This window comes from Sorex araneus, chromosome 9, assembly GCF_027595985.1.
Source record: "Sorex araneus isolate mSorAra2 chromosome 9, mSorAra2.pri, whole genome shotgun sequence".
NCBI classification, from domain to species: Eukaryota; Metazoa; Chordata; class Mammalia; order Eulipotyphla; family Soricidae; genus Sorex; species Sorex araneus.
In genome coordinates, this window is record NC_073310.1 from 31,567,104 (window position 1) to 31,590,079 (window position 22,976).

Sequence of the window (22,976 nt, forward strand, 5' to 3'; positions counted from 1 at the left end):
CTCTGTTCTATTAGAATTTTTCTTCATAATGTGAGCTCATTGATGATGTACAGATATGTAAGAAGTCAATAAATCTATGTCTAAAGGTATACCAGAACATCAGATATATTCTTTGTGGTGACCTCTCTGTTCTAATTGAATTGGTTCAGGACTTTCTCATAAATTGTCACTTGAAACATATTTTAATAAGTGTCTAGATTTGGAAAGCTCGGAGTTGAGGAGGTGGCTGGAAGTTAGGAGTAAGGATGAAGGGAGCAAACAGTATTGATACATTGTTAGCAGAAAATAACTGCTCTACATTATGGAAATGCTAGACCCAAAGGAGAAATACTTACTATGAGAAAGCTCCCCACCATCCACCTGTGACCCACCATCACCTCAATGCACATATCTGGTAGTTTTATTTAGAACACATTTTATGTTCATCTCCAAAGGAGTGCCTGTAAGGTGCTGTGAGAGCTCTAGATTTGGAAAAATCAGGAATGTATGAAATCCAGGTATGGTGTGTGATGTTGGATAATTAACATGCTCTCTCAAAGCCTTGTTTAGAAAGTTGAAGATAGTGGGTTTACTACTGCCTACTTCAATTTTTTTTATGGACATTAAATAAGATAGCACATATAAAGAACCTAACACCTTTTTTTTTGCACAAACAACACTCCATACACTTTGTTAAAACTGTAGCACTGTAACACTGTCGTCCAGTTGTTCATCCATTTGCTCAGTAACATCTCCATTGTGAGACTTGTTGTTACTGTTTTTGGCATATCAAATACACCATGGGTAGCTTGCCAGGCTCTGCTGTGCGGGCAGGATATTCGGCTAGATACTCTCAGTACCTTACCAGGCTCTCCGAGAGGGACAGAAGAATCGAACCCGGGTCGGCCACATGCAGTGCAAACACCCTACCTGCTGTGCTACCGCTCAACCCACTTTGTTAAAACAGAAATAAAATTTTAAGCACCTGCATTTGAATTTCATGATGCTCTAAAACAAATTCTTATACAATAGTAGCAGGATTAACACACCCACTTTCTAGACTCATTTCTGTAGTTACTGGGTTTATTCTTCCTTCTCGCTATATCTCCTTCCTTCATTCTTCTAATTGTTTCTCACCCTTCTGACCTTGTTTCCTTCCTGTGTCCTCCTGTCCCACTGGATGATCCCCTAGTTTCAAGATATAGTCCCCTTGGAATATTCTTGAGCCCACCCTGCCAAATGGCCCCCATCTGAGAAAAGCTGGTCTAAAACAGCACTTCCAGGAGCATTTTATGCAGTGTTATAGTAGTATCCCAGAATAACTGCTAATTATGTGTGAAGTCACCCTTGAAAGTGACTAGTGCAATTAAAGAAATGAACATTTCCTTTTAATTACTAAGATTCAGTTAGACAGAACTAAAGCCATAGTACAGAGGGTAGGGCATCTGTCTTGCACATGGCCAAACAGGGTTTGATCCCTGGCATCACATATGGTCCCCCGAGCATGGCCAGGAATGAGTCTTGAGTGCAGAGCCAGGACTAACCCCCGAGCATTACTGGATGTGACCCAAACCCCTCTCTGCTAAGCCAAAAAGATTCAGTTAGACCTATGTGACCAGTGACTGCTTATTAGAATAGAGCAAGTTTACTTTTGTTTTGTGTTTGGGTCATATGTAGAGGTACTTGAAGGCTGTTCCTAGCTCTGTGCTTATAAGTGACCCCTTGTGGTTTGGGGGACCATGTGCAGTGCCAGGGATTGAAAGTGGGTCGGCAGCATTCAAGGTGATTACTTTACTTCCTGCGTATTTCTCTGGCCCATGAATAGCTCAACCTTAAACAATGATTTATTTTTTTTTACTTTTTTATTTTTTGAGAAATATACCCACTATCAGGTTTCTTGCTGGTCAATATGAAAAAAAGTACAGAATATCACAAAATCCCATTCTTATTGTTATCATGTTGCTAGCTGACTTTCTCTGACTTTAACCGTATTTTCCCTCAAACATATTTCTGTCTCCCATAAAGAAAGTAATGAATTCTATTGAGTGACTAAAAGACATTCAGGATCAGGAAAACAAAGAGTATAGAATAAAAACTTTTATTCCAAAGATGGGCTGGAGCGATAGCACAGCGGTTGGGCATTCGCCTTTCACGTGGTTGACCTGAGTTCAATTCCTCTGCCCCTCTCGGAGAGCCCGGCAAGCTACCAAGAGTATCGAGCCCACGTGTTATTAATACTACTGTAGCTAAAAAACAATTCAGTATTTCTCTGGAAATTTTATTCTTCTAAATAATATGTTCTAAATATCAAACATAATGATAATTTTAACAGTTTTGTTAATAAGATCTTTTGAAAGGTTAAAACATTTCTTAACATGCAATAGTGTGATGAAACTAAAAATAGGGGAGAATTATCAACTCCGAAAGGAAGGGATAACATATTAACATTTTTTGTCTCATTTTATAGTAGCCAACTACTACTAAGACAGATAAAAGACTTAATTCTCTCCTTAAGATTTATAAATATAGAATTCAAAGACAATCAGCAGAATGGAAAAGGATATTCACCCAATACCCATCCAATAAGGGGCTGATATCAAGGTAGATTGAACAGAGAAGAGATCACTAAGAAAATGATGGATGGAGGCATCCGTCAGAATGGGAGATGCATGCTGAAAGTAGATAATAACCAAACAGGATGACCTCTCAGTGTCTGTGTTGCAAGCCATAATGTCCAAAAGTAGAGAGAGAGTATGGGGAATATTGTTTGCCCTGGAGGCAGGGGGAGGGTAGAAAAGGGGGGATATACCGGGGATATTGTTGGTGGGGAATGTGCACTTGTGGAGGGCTGGGTGTTTGATTATTGTGTAATTGTAACTCAAACATGAAACCTTGTAACTATCTCGCAGTGATTCAATAAAATTAAAAAAAAATTTTTTTAAAGGTAGGGTTTTTATTGTTGTTATTAATACTGTCACTGTCACTGTCATCCCATTGCTCATTGATTTGTTCGAGCGGGCACCAGTAACATCTCTCATTGAGAGACTTATTGTTACTGTTTTTGGCATATCCAATACGCAAGGGTAGCTTGCCAGGCTCTGTCATGCTGGCTCCATACAGTGAAAGAGCGTCCCTTTTTCCCCACATCCACGCCATCACTGGTTGCTTTTGTTCTTTTGAATGTGTGTCAGTCTCTGTGGTGTGAGATGATAGCTCATTGTTGTTTTGATTTGCATCTCCCTGATGACTAGGGATGTGGAGCAATTTTTAATGTGCCTTTTTGCCATTTGTATTTCTTTTTTGAGTAAACTTCTATTCATTTCTTCTCCCCATTTTTTGATAGGGTTGGAGGTTTTTTCTTACACAATTTTACTAGTGTCTTGTATATTCTGGATATTAATCCCTTATCAGATGGGTATTGGGTAAATATTCTTTCTATATCAGACATAAATCTATAAGGTACATAGAGGAAAATGTAGGCAGAACTCTCTATGACATTGAAGCTAAAAGCATCTTTAAGGATGAAACAGCACTGACCATGCAAGTGGAAGCAAACATAAACAAAAGGGACTACATCAAACTAAGAAGCTTCTGCACTTAAAAAAAAAAAAAACCTACCTTTTAAAAGTTCCAGAGGTTATTATTTTTTTTTAATTTAAAGACTTCTTATCTGACTTGGTCTGTGCATAATTGATTCTTTGCTTCAAATGCAAATTCTCTTCTTGAAGCTATTTAAGATATTTAGAGATCTTACCTTGTTTGTTCAGATTCTTACTAATGCCATTCTCTGAAGTCACAGTTTTTTTGCTGAATAAACTGGAATGTCTTTGATTTTTTAACTTAAACTAGAATTAGAATTAGCTCCTATTCTGATAGTAACACTTCAAAACCGCATTTCTTCAAATTATGTAGGTTTTAAACCTAGCATGCATATTTAAAATTACTCCAGTTTAGTCTTTCAGTGCACTGTGAATTTGAATTTGTAAATATTGTAAAAGATATTTCTGTTAGTTTGGGATTTGTGTTCTGTGGACAATTATCTGGGAACCCTGTAAAGTATTTGCTGTTGTCAGGCAGGTATAGGACAAGAAATTGTTCGTATAACACTAGTCCCTTCCTTTAAACTACAGTGTTAGTATGGGACATCATTTTAAATTTTATCTATGCTCTGAGCAAGTTTGGCTTTCTGCACTATTAGACTTGTAAAGAAACAGAAGAGGAAGACTTAAATGGTGAAACATTTAGTACTTGACTTATTTTGAAAATTTAAATGTAAATCTTTAAAATGAAACATCACTTGCTCTTTCAAGCCCATGTTCTCCCTTGGACACATAACTTATTTGCTTGTCTCTATGATTTTGCTTGCTTTTTCCATTCTGGAGATGCCTCCTCATATCTTTCTAAGCAAGTTTCATCAATAAAACTATCTTGTATTACTTTAAAAAAATCACTTAGGGGGCCGGAGCGATAGCACAGCGGGTAGGGCGTTTGCCTTGCACGCGGCCGACCCAGGTTCGATCCCTGGCATCCCATATGGTCCCCCAAGCACCGCCAGGGGTGATTCCTGAGTGCAAAGCCAGGAGTAACACCTGAGCATTGCTGGTGTGACCCAAAAAAGCAAAAAAAAAAAAAAAAAGAAAAAGAAAAAATCACTTAGTTCAATTACGCCTATACCAAGTAGATAGGCGTATCTATCTACTGATGCCTGGTGTAAAAACTACATATTTGATGTGTGGCATGAAAAATTACACTATCTTCTTTCACAAATTCACCCTCAGCACTTTTCAAGGAAGGAGTAGAAAAGGAAACATTCATTTATTTGAAAGAGAGAGTATATAGAGTATATGGTTTTCCCCTTTAAGTTGTCTATAACATAAGACATATAACTTATGTCTATAACATAAGGACTGCTAAAATGGTCAAATTAATGAATTGCCAGATTTGATAAATATATAATGTGGAAAATGCTTCAGTTCATTTTTGCCATATATCAGCGTGATTTTTGTCAAATCTGAAGTAATTCGCCTCAGAGTCCATCTGCTCCTGTCAGCAGTAGGAAGAGTCTGTCACTTAATAGGCTCACTTCTGGTTGTGTGCAGGCCAGTGATGACTCCTAAGCTGCTGGATTAAATGAAGTCCTTAATAGGAAAGTGTGTTGGTTCAAAAGCCACTCTGCAATGTGAAGTCTTGTTCTCAAGCCTCGGGGTGATACAATTCAGCTCACCCTTAGCATGAAGGGAGTGAGAGCCATTTTTCTCTGTTTCCCTTGTAGAATTCCAGAGAGCACCAAGCAGGGAGAATTCTTTGGGGATTGCTTATTAACTGATCTCGTGCTGGGATTGGGTTCAAAAATTAATTCATATAGATTGGGAATGAGTGACAAAAATCAGTGTGGGAATAGAACTCTTCAAATGGAAACTGAGGTTTTCAGGAGAGCAAAGATATTTCTCCAGCAGTCCCTTGCCAATAAGAGGAGTGGTGGACGATGCTTAATTAGTCTCTTCCTTGTTTTTACAAGGAATGGGCTGTCCCTTGCCCAGAACCTTCAAAGGTGACTGCCATTCTGTCAATGCCATTTGATGGAAAGCATCAATTTAAAAGGCTAATATAAAGGAAATAGCAACTCATCAGAATTATGCATGAGTTGTTATACAGTGTGAGTGATTTAGTAAATAGGTCCAATAAAAATGGAAATGAAATTCCTTGCTGTGATACATCTGTTTTATGTGATTTTTTTTCATACTTTGTTGACATACTGTCCAAGACATATTTTTCTGTATAATGCAAAACAGTGGAAGTTATCTCATGGTGTCATGAATCTGAATTTTGGTTTTCTCATCATTCTATAAAATTACAACTTTATGCTTTGCTCTTCTGTTTTGCTGCCTATTGCCTGATCATATAAATTCTTGATGTACAAAGAGGGAGGACATGAAAATAGAAATAGGAAGAAAAACTCAATTTTGTCAGATTGACAGTGTGTGTGTGTGTGTGTGTGTAATAGAAGAGTTGAAATCTCATCCAAAGTGGGGTTTTAAGAGTTCCGATTTGTTTTTCCTTTTTTTTCTAAGTTCCTCTATTACTTTGTAGTTTATCATTTTAATAACATATTTTCAATAGTGTTAGAGTTTATGATATTGGTGTACAAAGTTTCTACTCCCTACCACTGCTCTAGTGCCTAAGACCTCTACCATTGTCCCTATGCCACCTCTAGTCTGCTAGAGTTTCAGTTTATTCATACAGTAAAAGAATCTGGTAATGCCTTATGAACCCTCCAGCAATTAATTTGACAAAAAGTGCGTAATTTGAGCAGCTCAAAGTAACCTGAAATACATTTACTATTCTGAATTCTTTCATGGAATGTTAAAATTATTCTCTTACTCTTTGAAATACGGGCATTGGATTATAGAATAAATATACAATAGGTTAGATTACCTTAAGTTTACTCACTTGCCCATTTGCTTTAAACTAGTTTGTGTCAGAGGTTGTGCTGGACACTGGGGCTATTAAAATAAACAGATTAGACATAATCTTTGCCTTAATGTATTCCTTTGTGTCTTCCTGTCATTCTAAAATATAGTGCACTTTATTTGTATATTTTTTTCTATTTAAAAATGATTTTCACCTGGAGCTGGAGAGTTAGTGTACAGAAGGTAGGGCTCTTGCCTTCTATGTGATCTGCCCAAGTTGAATCTCTTGCACCACACATGGTCTCCTAAACCCTATCAGAAGTGATTCCTGAACACAGAGCCAGAATTAAGTATGCAAAGTTTCCCCCTCCCCCCACACACAAAAAGATTTACCAAACTATAACAGTAGATTATTTGTTATTACTTATATTAGTGCAGAAAATGTTCTTACTCTCTCCAGTTAATAATCTGCACTTTAGCCCCCATGCTTTTCATTACAGTTTGAAATGTAGTTATGTTCTTCACACTAAGACAAGGGCAAGAGTTAAACATGAACATTTAGGTGATTAGGCAAGTAACTGTCTCATGCTTGACAAGCTGTAGCATGTTCTGATAGTTCACAGCCAATGGAAATGTGTCTGTCAAATCCAGTATCAAATAGCCACTGAGAATCTTTTGTTTAACTTTGAATTGTAGTGTGTGGTTCAGTAGAAGTTTGTGCATAGTCTCAAACTTCCTAAGGGAGAAGATTAAAAAAAAGGAATTTGCTGGCTTTATCAAGAAACTCTCTGAACCTTTGGTTATACATTGAGTATTACTGGGTGCTTTGGTTGCAGAGAAAAAGGACATGGTAGTCTCCACTGTGTCTGGTGAGGAAGGAAAAGGATAGACAATAGTCATGACTCAGTCCCAGAGAGCCTCATTTCCTACTTAATATGACACACCATTTCAGTTGAACAGATTTAGCCAAAGGGCGTGATCCAGATGGTTTATGGTCTAGAGTCTAGCTTCTTAAACTGGGGACCACAACCTCATGTGTAGGTTTGCTTCACTGAATATGGGAATCTGGAAACATATGGCTACAGTAAAAGGTTTCTAAATGCATGACAACCAAAATGGAATTCAAAATCAAACAGGTCATGAATTGGAGGGGTTTCTGGCAACACACATCTGTGTTGTATTTCTTTGGGGAAAAAAAAAAGGTGTCCTTTGTGAATGTAGAAAGTTTAAGCAGGTGTTTAGGTGTTTCTTTTTCTATCTTTATTTTAGATGGCTCTTTCTGTCTTTAAATTATGGAAACTTGTAGAAAAGTAAATTACTATTTCATTCACTACTTCATGTATGACACTGCCCTGAACATTGCAGGAAGCTGTGCTATGTGGTTATCTCCCTGTTGGAAGCTTTTGATTCTTTTTTTATGCAACTGAAAGAGTGTGACTCAAGTGAATGAGCATCAATTACCCCTGTCACCTTGTTGGATGATTTGGAAAGAGTCTTTTAGCTATTAGCATTCTATTAGCATAACAGACATTAAAATGATTAAAATATCAGTGATTATTTCAATCCCTGGGGCTATAAAAGTACATACTATAAAAGAAGCAGGTAGCTTTTTTCAGAGGATTTATCTGCTTTTGTTTCCAAAGATTCATTTAGCTCCTAGTGGAAAATGTGGCATGACATTGGTCATATCATCAGGGTTTTTTTTTTCTTTTTTTTGATAGTTTGCCAGATTTTGAAAGAGACTGACTTAAGAGTCAGAGGTTTCAGGTGCCAATATGAACTCATTCCTGATTAGTTCCAGCAACCTCCCAGTCTCGCTAAGCCTTCAAAAATTGGCATTTTCTTTCATACTTCCCCAGACATTTTTGAGAATTAACAAGTATAGGATATATGGAACATCACAAAGTGCCCTGATTAAGGGGCAGATTGAAAAGAATACTTGGCATTGTAAATAGGTTGTGAGGTGTTTTGTTAGACTACTGGGTTCAGTTAAAGATACTCTGTGCCACAGCCAAGTCCAAGGAATCACGTAGGTTGTTTCAAAGCAAAGTAAATGCAAGCTACAGTTACTTGATCATAAATATTGTGGTGTGATCCATTGTTTACCTGGGAAAGACCCAGTTAATTTATTTGTTTAATTGCTTTTTTGTTGTTCCTTGAACCATTCTCACTTCTCTAGTTTTTTGGTTTTGCTTTACTGTTCTATAAAGGTACTGTCCCTCATTTTTGTGAGCAATAGCAAAACGGGCAGGGTATTTGCCTTGCACACGACCGACCCAGGTTCAAGTCGTCCATCCCTGTCGGACTGCCCAGCAAGCTACCGAGAGTATCCCGCCCACATGGCAGAGCCTGGCAAGCTACCCGTGGCATATTCGATATACCAAAAAACAGTAACAATGAGTCTCACAATGGAGACGTTACTGGTGCCTGCTCGAGCAGATCAATGAACAATGGGACGACAGTGCTACAGTGCAGTGCTGTTTTTTAAAAGGGATCCCCAGGTGATCCTGGGGGAAGGGGACATACATACAATGCTAGGAGGAGACATTTCATAACAAACTTTGTCAGGATGCCTTATACTCTGCTGCTTCAACTCTCAGGGAGAGTTGATTCTTATCCATGTGGCTCTTCCCCGAAACAGTCTTGAAGTAGCTTCAAGTAATGCATCCTCCTAATAAGAGAGGAAGAGACTAATGTAACAAGATAATAAGTGTATGTAATATAATTTATAGTTCTAAAGTTTTCTGCTTTACCGGCAGAGGAACCCAGATGTGTGGGACCCAGGGCTGAGACCTCCCAGCCTGCTTGGAATGGGACTGGGCCTCTCCCACCCAGATTTCCCATTTTCCAGTAGCTAGGCGGTCACACCCAGGGGCTGCCCCCGGCACCATGTAATCCCACCAAAGGCCAACATCCAGAGACTTAAAACCAAGCTCCTGGAAGTGCCTACTTATAGCCTACTTCTCCCTCTGGGAGAACCTGGCAAGCTACCGAGTTTCCTGCCCACATGGGAGAGCCTTGCAAACTCCCCCTGGTGTATTCATATGCCCAAACCAGTAACAATGATGGGTCTCATTCCCCTGACCCTGAAAGAGCCTCCAATGCGGTATCGTTGGGAAGGATGAATAAAGAGAGGCTTCTAAAATCTCAGGGCTAGGAAAAATGGAGACATTACTGAGACGACTTGAGAAATTTGACGATCAATGGGATGATGATATGATGATAATATGATGAAAGTTTTCTGCAGTCTTGTTACAGAAAATTAAACTTTACAATTCCACAATTTTGTAAATATATAACATTTCCAAAAATCTTCCATGAATGTTTCCCTCTGATATTGCTTTCTTTTTTGTGTCTTTTATTTGGTTTTTATTTATTTTTGGTGTGTGGGGAAAACACATAGTCCTGGGAGGCACTCCCAGTGGATATGGGGGCCATAAAGCTAGAAATACAGGGACAGATCAAGTTCAGGGCTCATGTATGCAGGGACTGCACCTCAACTCTTTATTTGAGTTCTCTTCCTGTTCCATTCTCCTTCCACACGTAGTGGTGCCGAGGGGCTACTCCTGGTAAGTTGTTCAGGGACTATGTTATGCCAGGGATCACTCCTGGGCCTCTAAACTACTCTTCATCCTTCCTTTATGTCATAGAAGGAAAAAAAATTATTTTTGTGTATTTAAGTTCTTTCTTATGAGGCTGTCCTTTCTGGAAGGTTGCCTATTTCATACAATTTAATGCAATGTTGGATATTCTTAACCATTACACTTAGAGGAGGAGGAACCTGGATCCAAAGAGGTTGTCTCATTTCTAAGCTTACCTTGGCTGGTCTGGGTTTTGAGCACAGACCTCAAACTCTCTTTGACCTCATTGATAAAAGGGTTCCTGCTGGGAACCACAAGAGAATAGTGGCTGGACTCCAGCGAAGATAATGCTAATTTTCAGGCTGAAAAGGGTAATGTCATCTTTTAGAATTGAGTTCATCACAACCTGAGCCATCAGTGATACTGATTTCAGGGGCCCAGGTTTTTTGTGGTTATATGGAGAGTTCTTACCAGAGACCAAGTGTGTCATTTGAAGGAAATGGGCCTTCAGTGGTTACCATCTTGGGTTTCTCTCTGGGTATCTCTGAAGTTACAGATGCCAAGGTAAGTGTTGGCCAATGAGCATTAATACCTGCTAATTGAAACAGAGAGGATCCCATGCATTAGCCCCGAAACTGGAAATCCTTAACTTTACATATCTGCCATTGAGAATTCTACTTTATGCAGTAGGAGGCAGGGGGAATGCTAATGAGTGTGGATGTAGCACTGTAGCACTGTCGTCCCATTGTACGTCAATTTGCTCGAGCTGGCCCCAGTAACATTTCCATTGTGAGACTTGTCATTGTTTTCAGCATATCGAATACGCCACGGGTAGCTTGCCAGGCTCTGCCATGCAGGCAGGATACTCTTGGTAGCTTGCCAGACTCTCTGAGAGGGACGAAGGAATCGAGTGTGGATGTAATACAAATTAATGAATGAGCATCTCTTGCATAAGAATAGGCCTAACCCAAGAAGTCCAGAGTTCTAACTTCAAAAGGACATTATTTTACAGAATAGAGCAGAGATATATATGATTATCTGAGGGTTCCAACTAATGGAATTACTAGTCATTATTAAATTTTGTAGCATAATATTTTAAACTAACACTCTTTATGTTGCGTGAACGTTCTGCAATCGGAGGCGCTGAGGTAGGAACGCGGAAGAAATATTCACTGATTGGAGGACTAAGGCTCGCTCTGGCTCTTAGCAAAGGCAGAGGGCCTCGTGGACCTCCTTTTATTGATCATGGTACCTCTAAAGGGCGCAATATAGTGACGTCACCAAAGGCATCAAAAAATGGTACAGGGAGAACATTGAGACAATGGGAACATATTGTTTCCTTGTATGGGTAGGCCTATAGCCTCGGGAAAAGAATACAGAACTGAGAAGGGAAAGATACAAAACCGAAACTGAAACCTACAGGCACCTGGATACAAAACCGAAACTGAAACCTTCTTCAGGCACCTGGATTTACATCCCAAAGACTAGGCTGTGCTTGCCACTTCAAATACAAACTGGGAAGGCACCTGAAATCTGCATCCCAAAGACAAAGCTGGGCCTGCACCTGAAATCTACAATTTACAATATCAAAGGTCAGGCCTGGCTAACACCATCTGCATGTCAAAGACCAGCCAGGCTTCTGTGAGAGAAGGAAAAACTGCTCTTTTCAGTATTCTGAAATTATTTTTCTGAAGGCAGCTTGAAGGGGGAAAATGTTCAGCTTCATCCAAACCAGTCAGGACACACGAGAAGTCTCGCCCATTTTCATGGGTCCCTATGTTCCTGTCCGTAGTATGGTACAGTGTACATGGGCTCACCCTGATAGCTCAGTCCAGCCCCAACACTTTATGACAGTCTTAATCTTTTAAAATATATTTGAGAGATATTTAATTCAGAAAAGTTACTGAAAAGTTCAATCTTTAATTTATTCATTTATTTATTTGGGGTTTTGACACATATCTGGCAGTGCTTAGGGCTTACTCCTGGTTCTGTGTTTAGAGAGCACTCCCACTAAGCTTACAGGACCATATGTGATACCAGCAATTGAATGCAGGTCATAAGTATTTTACTTATATATAATCCTGAGTGAGAGTTTTAATTTATCTCTACCTAGCATGTTTATTAGAAGCATACATTGGTAACATATATATTTATCATTGAGCAAAATGACCATGTCAATGCTTACATATAACCCATGGCCTTATCTAAGGCCTGTGAGTATCTCTTTGGGGCAAGAAAATTATGAAGACATTACTTGCTGGAACTACAACTTTTTGTTTGTTTTTTGAGCAACATCTAGTGATGCTCAGGATTTACTTCTGACTCTGCACTCAAGGATCACTCCTGGTGGTGCTCAGGGTACCATATGAGATGCCGGGGACTGACCCCAGGTTGGCTATGCTCGTAGCAAGTGCCCTACCCACTGTACTATCACTCTGGCCCTGGAACTATAATTTGTATGCTTGTCTGGATTTGGTATGTCAAAGGAAGCCAATAATGTTTTGTCAATGAGGTTCTGAATTTACATAGTATAGCATGAAGCAAAGCACATATCTTTTCTTCCAACTCTGATGGGATGTTTGTTTGTTTGTTTGTTTGTTTGTTTGTTGTCATAACAGCAATGCTCAGGGGTTACTCTTGGCTCTACCCTTAGATATCACTTCTGATGGGCTCAGGGAAGCATATGAGATGTTGGGATGAATCCCACGTCATCTGCGTGCAAGCAAGAGCCCTGCTCTCTGTACTATCTCTCCAGGCTGCCACATTCGGATGGTTATAGCACCCTAAGATTGGTAGCTCTAGCTTTTGTTGTCATCTTTTTTTTTTTTAATTGTATTTGGTCAGTTGGGGTTTGGTTTGACCTTCTCCTTCTCGTTAGAAATGTCTGTCTCTTCAAGGCAGCATCCAGTTATATGCGCCAGATCAACGGGAATATCTTACCTGCTGCTTGTGCTTGAACTTCCCCAGGAGCAGAAAGGAATGTGAGGGAGTGCACATACCCTTCTGGTTTTCACTGCAGCAGGAAAGCTTATGGAGGCTTACCTGTAAATCTTTTTTCTTTTTCTTTTCCTAACCATTTCTCTCAGAGGTGGTAGAATTTTCTATATGTATCTTTCAAGGGATTACTCATACATATGGAATAGAACTGAATTTGACTAGATTTGATGATATAATTAGTGGTATTGATGTCTTAGTCTTGGAAACAAACAGCTACTTTATTAGAGTAGCTATAAAAGTTCCACATAAGAACAAAATTTATTTAAATTTCAAAATCAAGTCATTCTTTTAAGAGTAGTTGATTTTTATTTCAGTGAAAGAATGGCAATATTTAGTATTAAAAGATCATTTACATATGACTTTTTGTGAAAGGTTGGAAAGGAAATCATTCTCTCTGATTCCCTCCTCATCCCAATGCACTGCACATATTTTCTCAGCACTTTCTCCAACATTAGTCATGATTATGCCTTTATATAACATTTCCTTTGAAGATTTAACTAAATTACAGTGTCTTGTTAAAGAGTATGTCTATGAGCACGCGTTAAATAATCCACATGACTCAGCCATCTGTCTTCTCTTTCTTAATTCTTCCTATTTAACTAAACCCAACAACCTTGAACCCAAAATCAGCACTGAAATACAAGTTGTATTTTTGTATTTTTGATTCACAAGATTCAAGTTTCATTTATTTATTTTTAATTCAAAATTTAACCCTGGGGCCTTTCACCTTGGTAGAGTTCTGCTAAAGATTCCCAGACTAGCTCTTTAAAGACCGATGCAGCCTTTGAGAGAACAAAACCTGAGTTCACCCGAAAATCATTATCTTACTTAGAATATTGTTGGCATGGCCACTAACAATAGGTTTTCTTGGGCCAGAGATAGAGTACAGGGATGGTAGGGGTGAAACCACTTGTCTTGCAAACATCCAACCCCTGTTCTATCCCTGGCATCACATATTGTCCCTGGAGCAATTCCTTAGCTTCCCAAGTAACATTACATGTGGCACAACCCCTTCCCATTTTTTAAAACATATATAGTTTTTCCTGATGGTTATCCATCTATTGTATCATTCTCCCTTTATTATTTCCAGTTAGGTCACTGACCAAATGGATGAATGAGTCAATAGTTCAGGGGATGTGTTAGAGCTCAATATAAAAGCCACTATTAGAATTTCAAGAGCTTAAGCAATCCAGTGTGTGTCTGTACGTACTCATTTCACCAGTGATATATCTGATAAATTCAGTAAGCTTAGAGTAATTTAAACTTGCTTTAAATAAGAGAGTAGCATTTTGCTTTGGGAGGAGGAGCTTAAAAATAAAGATATGAAGAAAAGTTTACTAATTCAGAAAAATTCCACTCCACACTCCCTTGGAAATTGGAAATTGATCTTCTTTAACAGACAAACAAGAGGTCATCACTGCCATCTCGGGATAGGTTCCGCGCTCCCTGCATCGCCACTTTTGGAAATACTGCTACATCTTTTTTTGTCCATTTCTGGATACACTGTAGACCTTTTAACTGGTTTTACCTCACTCTTTTTTTCCAGAAAAAAAAAAATCTTAATGATTTCCTCCACCTTTGTGAGGTAGACATTAGATGCTACACTTCTGGGTTGAGCTTTTATTTTTCTGTTTGCTCTCCTATAATCTGCCCACCCCAACTCCAGTTCACCTTCCAACCTATTGGATGGTTTTGTTTGCTTTTACTATTTTATGTCTGTGGGTCACACTGGCTGTGCTCATAGGCTACTCTGGCTGTGTGCTGAAGCTGATTGGAGATCATTCACCAGGATCATACCTTGCTGGGAATCAAACTCAGGCCTCCTGCATGCAAAGCATTGTCATTCTTCTTGATGGGACGATCCACATTCTGATGCAAGGTTTGGAGGAAGGAGAAATGACACTGGGTCTTCCCCAGGAGTCTTTTTCCAAATATTATTTTTAGTCTTATTCTCCTCTGCGTTTCATGGAATGGACTTTGAGCCTTTCTAGTTGCATTTTCTGGATTACTCCTGTCCCCCAGATGGAAAGAGGGGTTGTTGCCTGACAGACCCAGTGTCTTATGGCTTCAGGGTGGAATTTCCATTTACTCACTCCATTCTGAATAAGCTTATCTTGTAAGCCTCCTCTTCTACTATTGTTTAGCAGTGCTTGATGGTTCCAGTTCCTGCAGGTGATTGGAGCTATACAGGGGAAAGGATCATGCTTCTCCTTATTTTGTCCCCATTGCATCCGTGGTTGTGCTTCCTCTGCACTGCTAAACTATTTGTCTTCCATCTTTATAGACTGAAAGTATCTCATTTTTTAAATTTTTTATTGAATCACAGTGAGATACACTGTTATAAGGTTATAATTAAGTTTCATTTATATGATGCTCCAATATTCATCTCTTCACCCACCACCAATGTCCCCAGTTTCTTCCCTCACCTTCTCCTCACCTTCCTATCCATTGTAAGCACTTTTCTTCATTCTCTCTCTCTTCCTCTCTCTCTCTCTCTGTCTCTCTCTCGCGCGCATTATGTTTTGCAATATAGATACTGAAAGGTTATCATGCATAATCCTTTTACCTACTTTCAACACTCAGTTCTTGTCCCGAGTGACCATTTCTAACTATTATTGTTAAGAACCTACTAAACTGAATTTTTAATTTTTAAAGAAATATAATAGCTTAAAGTTTATTTTTTCCATGTCATTCGGTAACCACTATGTGGAATTGTCATTTCATATCTATACAATTTCAGGTGTTCTATGATATGTTAGAATTTTGACCCAATGCTCGAAATTTGAAAAGATAGAATAAAGTAATAAAGCAAATGCAAAATAGTAAATGATGCTAAAAGATTATCAGAAATACTTTACTAGCAGAGCAAAAATGATTTAAAAATTGAAAACCATCACAAATGTTCTATAATATCAGATACATGGCTAGAGATTTTTCTGAATCATTTCATATTTCTAGATGTTCTGCTTTCCATCTGAGAATGAAAAAGTGTTTTTGAAATATATACTAGAGTGATAGCACAGCGGATAGGGCATTTGCCTTGTACACGGCCAACCCAGGTTCGATTCCTCCATCCCTTTCGGAGAGCCCAGCAAGCTACCGAGAGTATCCCACCAGCATGGCAAAGCCTGGCAAGCTACCGGTGGCGTATTCGATATGCCAAAAACAGTAACAACAAGTCTCACAATGGAGATGTTACTGGTGCCCGCTTGAGCAAATTGATGAGCAACAGGATGACAGTGATACAGTGATTGTCATACTGATCCTTTCTCTACCCTAACTGCCCTTTGCCCACTCTCCCCCACGCCCCTACTTGTGGCAAGCCTGAGCTTGTCTCTTGAGTCATATTGATGGCTCTGTTTCTTGATCTCTGCTTTTTGTTGTGGTTTTCGAACAGAGCTTAAAAATACTTACTTTTAAAAAAATGGCTTTTTACTATACCATTTTAAGAATTCAGTGAGAGTTTGTGGTAAGGGTCTTTCCAGAAGTGCTAAGGGACCACTGTCACATACTTGATCTTGAGGTGCAGACCTGGCAGTTTGGTGTTTGGCTCCAGCAATGTGATCATGCATAAGACCAACAAGGCTATACCTAGTTCTACTCCAGTGTTCCTTGCAGCAGCAGGAATCAAACAGAGGCATGTGCACTCTGCCCCTTTGAGTTAGCTCCCTAGCCTGGACATTGATTTTTCTCGTTGTTTTTGTTTTGAGGTCATACCTAGAGGTGCTCAGGGCTTACTCCTGACTCTGTACTAATGGACCACTCCTAACAGTGCTCAGGGGTCCATATGGGGTTCTAGTATCATACCTGGTTGGCCACATGCAAGACAAGAGCCTTACCCACTGTACTATCTCCTGGCTTCTGGAAGTTGACTTTCTAATATGTAAGCAATGCCTATATCATGTAGATTTCTTATGGGGATATTAGAAAGTTTTTACATTGAATTTATCTAGGGAGGGGGTTCAGCTCTTACTGCCATACTGCCTGCTTTAGCAGTATGGCATATCGGGATATATTTACCTGGCCCTCAGATTTGAAACTCTGTTCTTTTCCTGTGTCTTTGCCAAGTGATGCTGATAGCAGGTTGAACTCTGGAAGGCAGTGACCACTATACCACCAATAAACAGGTTGACTTTGGTTAAGTTCACGGTACTTAGTGCTCTGCATAACTAGTGGCAAATTTAGAAGTGTATGACTTCAGTTGGGCTGGAGTGATAGCACAGCGGGTAGAGCATTTGCCTTGCACGTGGCCGACCTGGGCTCAATTCCTCGGTCCCTCTCGGACAGTCCAGCAAGCTCCCCATGGCATATTAGATATTCCAAAAGCAGTAACAACAAGTCTCACAATGGAGACGTGGAGACGTTACTGGTGCCCACTCAAGCAAATTGATGAACAGTGGGATGGCCATGACAGTGCTACAGTGCAACATGCCTTCAGTTATATTTTTCAGGCTACATAATGTCTTACATCCCTGACTGTCATTTGAACATGTAGGATAACTTTAGGAAGTAGCCTTTTGGGGAGATGAAACAGTAGCTTAAGAAAGTAGAAAATAAAGCCACATCTGACTTTGATAAGATAGATGCTTATGTTTTTCTTCAATTGTGACAGCTTTTGCTAATTTTTTTTTCACCTTTCTAAGACTCAGAAAAAGTGGTATGTGAGTCTAGCTCCTGATTGTCTAATAATAGATTAAAATACCTATTTGGTCATGTGTGAGATATTTTTAATCTTTACATTTTATCTTCATTGTGGATGACTCCATATAGACTAATTATAAGCTAATTGATTAAAGATATATGCAAATCTAAGAACTGCCTGAAGAAGGAGAACATATTTATACGGTGCCAAATATGGACACTGGTCTGTTAGTCAGTGCACCAAGCATGATACTGGGTCTCACTAAACCGTACGAGATTATAACTAGTCACATAAGCAGAAACAGGCCTACTGTATACAGGTTTATGCATTTTGTCTGAATGGTATTTTTCCCACAGGATGTGTGGTCACTGAAATCTAACCCTTCTCCTTTCCAATGCCCTAAGTCCCAGGATATCTGTGCCTTTAAAAAATATATATTCATAATATCTTACTGGCTTTTGCACTACACAACAGAGTTGACAAATTTTAGTGAGAAGGTTGTGTGTGAGCCAATTGGCCCAGATTGGAAAATTTGATTCCCAGGAATGTGGCATGACGAAGGGGCAGCCTGTTGAGCTCTTGAATAAGTAGAAGATTGGAGGCACTGATTAACAAATCAGTTCCACAGTAGAATCATCAGGAAAATACTTAATTTTGAATTTTTCTATAGCCATGTTAAAATAAGTTTAAAAAAATTGGCGCTAGAGGGGTGGTACGGTGAGTAGGGCATTTGCCTTGCATGCTGCTATCCGGATTCTATCCCTAACATCCCATATGGTCTCCTGAGCCTGCCAGGAATAAGCCCTGAGAGCGGTTAGGTATGCTTTTCCATTATTATCAATGCCTGCAGAATCCTGGAGTCATCTCTTAACCAGATTTTATTTTCTTAGCTCCTTATTAGGGGTCGAGTTTCAGTAGTTTCAGTAGCTGGTGTTTCAGCCTTTGAGTACTGTGCAACCATGTGGATGGGTACCCCAACCCTTCGCCAGCTCGCATGGTGTCTGCAGCTCCCTGCAGCTGCGCTAAGCCCTGAGAACCTTTCTAAACCCTGAGTTTGATATTTGGCAACAGAAGAACTAGGTGGCCAGGACATTGCTTTTTCGTTGTTGTTAAATGGGAAGTGCTCCTTAGGGTGGGGGCTTTGTGTCACCGTCTGTTCAGATCTGAGTCTTCCTTCTTCTCTTCTCTTCGTGATCCCACAGAGGGTGTTCAGAGCTCTGCCGGATCCCCATGGTGGAATATAAACTTGACAGCGAAGGCACCCCCTGTGAGTACAAAACCCCTTTCCGCAGGAATACCACGTGGCACCGGGTGCCCACGCCAGCCCTGCAGCCCCTGTCCAGGGCCTCCCCTGTGCCTGGCACTCCTGACCGCCTGCAGTGCCAGCAGCTGCTCCAGCAGGCACAGGCCGCCATTCCTCGAAGCACCTCCTTTGACCGGAAGCTGCCCGATGGCACAAGGTAAAGCTGGCGCCTTTTCTCCACGATGGTCCTTGTAAAACTCAGGGGTGGGATTCCAGTTTGTAGGGAGGGACCATTTTTATTTGGCTTAGTCCCTTCAGGGTTAGCTTTTTTTATTTTTTATTTTTTTGAACACATGGCCAGGCATGGTGGGAGGAGGAAAAGCCTCAGAGGTGGGTGGTGCCTGGGTGAACACATGAATAGGCAGGGTAGCAGGGGAGGCCCCAGAGGTGGTGGTGTCTGGGTTCTCTCTGCTCTTTGCTCAGCAAAAGTGCTGCTCACACATTCCCTCAGAGCCCAGCACACTGGGCTTTCTTCCCCTGCTGCTCCTGATTAATTCACTGCCTAGTTAATTAATTCACTGACTTGGGAAAGATGCACAAGAAAGCATCCTGCACAAGTCTCTTGATATCAGCGTTCTGAGAATAAGCACACCGGGAATGTGTATCCAATCATCCTGATTATGTGTAGCATTTTAGAAGATCCCAAGATCATTGGCGTTTCTTTGCTTTTCTCATTGTAAGCAATGTCACTTGAGTTAAAATACTTTGAATGAGAAAATGCACTTGTTTAAAAGTAAGATTCAAGAGCATGAGGGGCTGATGAGAATTTGGGAATGCATAATTTTATAGGCAGTTTAAATTAACAGAATACCATTTAATTTTGTTATTTGTTTTTAATGCTGACAAAGCTAAAACTTTTGGACCAAGGAGTCTATTTAAATACTTAATACAGTAATCCAGTATCTGGTTGAATGAGATTCACTGACACCAAGTAGGCTGCTTTCTTCAAATATGATTACATATTCCTTATCCCTTTCTAGCCTACAGTTCCCTCATCTGAAAAACAAACTTACTAGTAAGAAAGATCTCTGGGGCTTTATGAGGATTGGATTAATCAATTCACATAAATTTCTAAAACCATTCCTGGCACACATTAAGCCAATTATATAAGTACTAATGATAATTAATTATATTAAAACGTGGATTTGTGCATATGAAGCTCTGGGCTTGAACTTTGGTACCACCACTAGTGATAAAAATCAAGTTATGGTCTTACTCTTCTTTCTCTTGCCTTGCATCTCCTGCTCAAAGATCTGCTGAGTTTATAAGCTTTCATATTCTTTCAAAGAACTAAACACAAGTATCCTGGGTGAAAAGAGCAATATCTCGAAGGAAGGGATTTACAAAACTTCCCTGTTCAAAGAGAATTTTAGTAAACCATGGAACAGGAAAAAAAAAAAGAAGGTTATGATAGCAAAAGGCAAACTTGGCATGCTCCTTTTTATCAAATACATTTTCATCTGTATTTCTCATGTTTGCATCTGAAATCAATATGAGTGTGTTCTGTAGCAGTGTGAAATTAATGGTTTTGCCAAATCCAGACTCTTTTCTTTGCATAGATTTTAAATATAGAATCAAAGCGTGCCTTGCATTAAGTTTTACATAACAAGTAGTAAGTAGTAGAATTATTTTTATAATTCTGTTTTCTTGGGGTAGTTATATTGCTGTCCCATATTTCACTATAATCACAGTCTGTGTTTTAAATCTCAGATAAGAAAGACCTTCTCCTGCTGCATCTCTTTCCAAAAACAAATTGCCAACCATAAACCACCCATTATCTAATGGCCCGCCAATGCTTAGTTTACTTGTTCATGATTAATTGCATTGCATAATCCAGTGTATATTTCTTCCTTTTCGTTGTCAATGCAAAGGTGAATTTCTTTGTCAAATGAAACGGGCCAGGAGTATCAGCACTCCTAGAGATCCGGTGCCCTGTTAATGATTCTGGTTACCCTTTCAGAAGTTCACCCAGCAACCAGTCATCCTCCAGTGACCCTGGACCTGGGAGTGGACCCTGGAGACCGCAAGTTGGATATGATGGGTAATGTTCCTTTTTACTTTACTGCTGGCCACTCCGGGCCTTATTTCATAGATTCATTCAAAAGCATCTGTTGTGCACTTGCTGTCTACAAGCTCACTAGAGGAACAGAAAAATGCCAAACAGTCTTTCAATAAGTCCTTTGTCTGTGTTAGAAAACTCATTGTTTCTTTGTCATTAGTACCCTGTGTCTGTATTCTGTTTTTCTTTTTAATAATAAAAGTCTCCAAAACCTGTGAAAATTGAGGAACTGGAGAACCCTATAGGCGACCATCCTTGGAAATTTTTCTCTCACTTAAATTGCTGAGCAGGAATATATTTGCCACCAATCCTAAACATGTTGTCTCTTTAAAACATAGCCTAGAATTAAAGGACAGCATGAGCCTTTGACTTGTCTTCTTTCTGCCTCTTTGAGAACCACAGAAGGTTGCCATTGAGCTGAGATAGCACAGATCCTTAGTATGTTTCTGTGTGTAGTGTGTGTCTGTGTCTCTGTATATCTCTGTGTATCTGTGTGTGTCCATCTGTCCAGGAGCTTCAGGTCAGTGTAATCTATTATAACTGATAGCATAGCCCAGGGAAATCTTTGAGTGGAAAGAAGAGGGATGGACTGCAGTCAGATGTAGGTGGAAGAGGCAGGCATAAGTTCCTGATTGCAGTTTTTTCACGGGGGTGCTTTGCAGATGACTCTTGCCTCTGCCCTCTGAAGGAGCTGAGGGCCCTGATTTAGACCAAGAATTAGGGTTATGCAATAGAGAAAAAGCTATATATTACTGCTCTCACATTGCTGAATTAAGTGTCGCTTTCTGACTCCTTTCTTTTTCATTTGGGCTTATAAGTAGATATTTTCAGTCAGCATTTCATTTGCTCCTAACTCAGAAAATAGATGGAGTTCACTTACAAATCTATTGTTTCTAGGAGCTTCTTGGTAGAGGATTTAGGTTTCTCTAATATATGTCATGTCATCTGCAAATAGTGATAGCTTGACTTCTTTCCCTTTCCTATCTGAACGTCTTTAATATCTTTTTCTTCCCTAGCTGTTATGGCAAATACTCCACCTACTATGCTGAATAGAAGTGGTGAGAGTGAGAGTGGGCACCTTGTCTTGTCCCTGATCTTAGAGGAAAGGCTTTTAGTTTTTCCCCACTGAGAAGAATGCTCTCTGTGGTCTTTGACTATATTGAGGAAAGTTCATTCAGCTCCCATTTTGTTGAGAATTTTTATCATGAACAGGTACTGGAACTTGTCAGATGCTTTCCCTGCATCTATTGATATGATCATATGGTTTTTCTCTTTTCTTTTCTTTATTGATACATTGTATTATGTTAATTGACTTACAACTGTTAAACCATCCTTTCATCCTCTGGATAAATCCGATTTGGTTATGGTGTATGAACTCTTTGATGAGTCGTTGGATTCTATTTGCTAGTTTTTTTCTTGAGGATCTTTGCATCTGTGTTCATCAGGGATATCAGCTCTCTTTTTGTGCTGGTCCATCTGCTTTTGGTATCAGGGTGATATTTGCCTCATAAAAATTGTTTGGAAATGTTTCTATGTCTTCAATTTCCTGGAAAAGCTTGAATAGGATTGGGAATGTGACCTCTTTAAAGTTTTGGAAGAATTCACTACTGAGTCTAGGAATTTGTTCATTTCTTTGAGGTTCTCTTGTTTTGTGGCATAAAGATTCTTAAAGCAATCCCTGATGATCCTTTGAAATTCTGTGGTTTCTGTTGTGATGTCCCCCTCTCATTTCTGATTCTCTTTATTAGAGATCGTTCTCTCTCTTTCTTTTTGAGTCTCACTAGTGGTTTATTCATCTTTTTTATTTTCTCAAAGAACAGCTCTTGATTTCTCTGATCTTTCATATAATGTTTTTGGCTTCCTGTTTGTTAAATTCTGCTCTAAGTCTTTTCTTCCTCCTGCCTAATATGGGCTCCTTTTGTTGGTCATATTCCAAGATCTTAAGCTGTGAGATTAAATTACATATGTGGGCTTATCCTTCCTGATGAGCACTTTCAGAGCTATA

General features: G+C 39.5%; 1 protein-coding gene across 6 annotated transcripts in view; it reads left to right on the top strand.

Annotated features, from left to right (window-relative positions):
- Positions 1 to 22,976, top strand: part of SIPA1L2 (signal induced proliferation associated 1 like 2) — a 268,964-nt gene that overhangs the window by 192,817 nt on the left and 53,171 nt on the right. For all 6 annotated transcript variants that reach the window (XM_055146847.1, XM_055146849.1, XM_055146850.1 and 3 more), the window contains 2 exons: positions 18,812 to 19,069; positions 20,873 to 20,953. In XM_055146847.1, the coding sequence (XP_055002822.1) occupies positions 18,812 to 19,069; positions 20,873 to 20,953 (339 nt within the window). The remainder of the gene's footprint in view (positions 1 to 18,811; positions 19,070 to 20,872; positions 20,954 to 22,976) is intronic.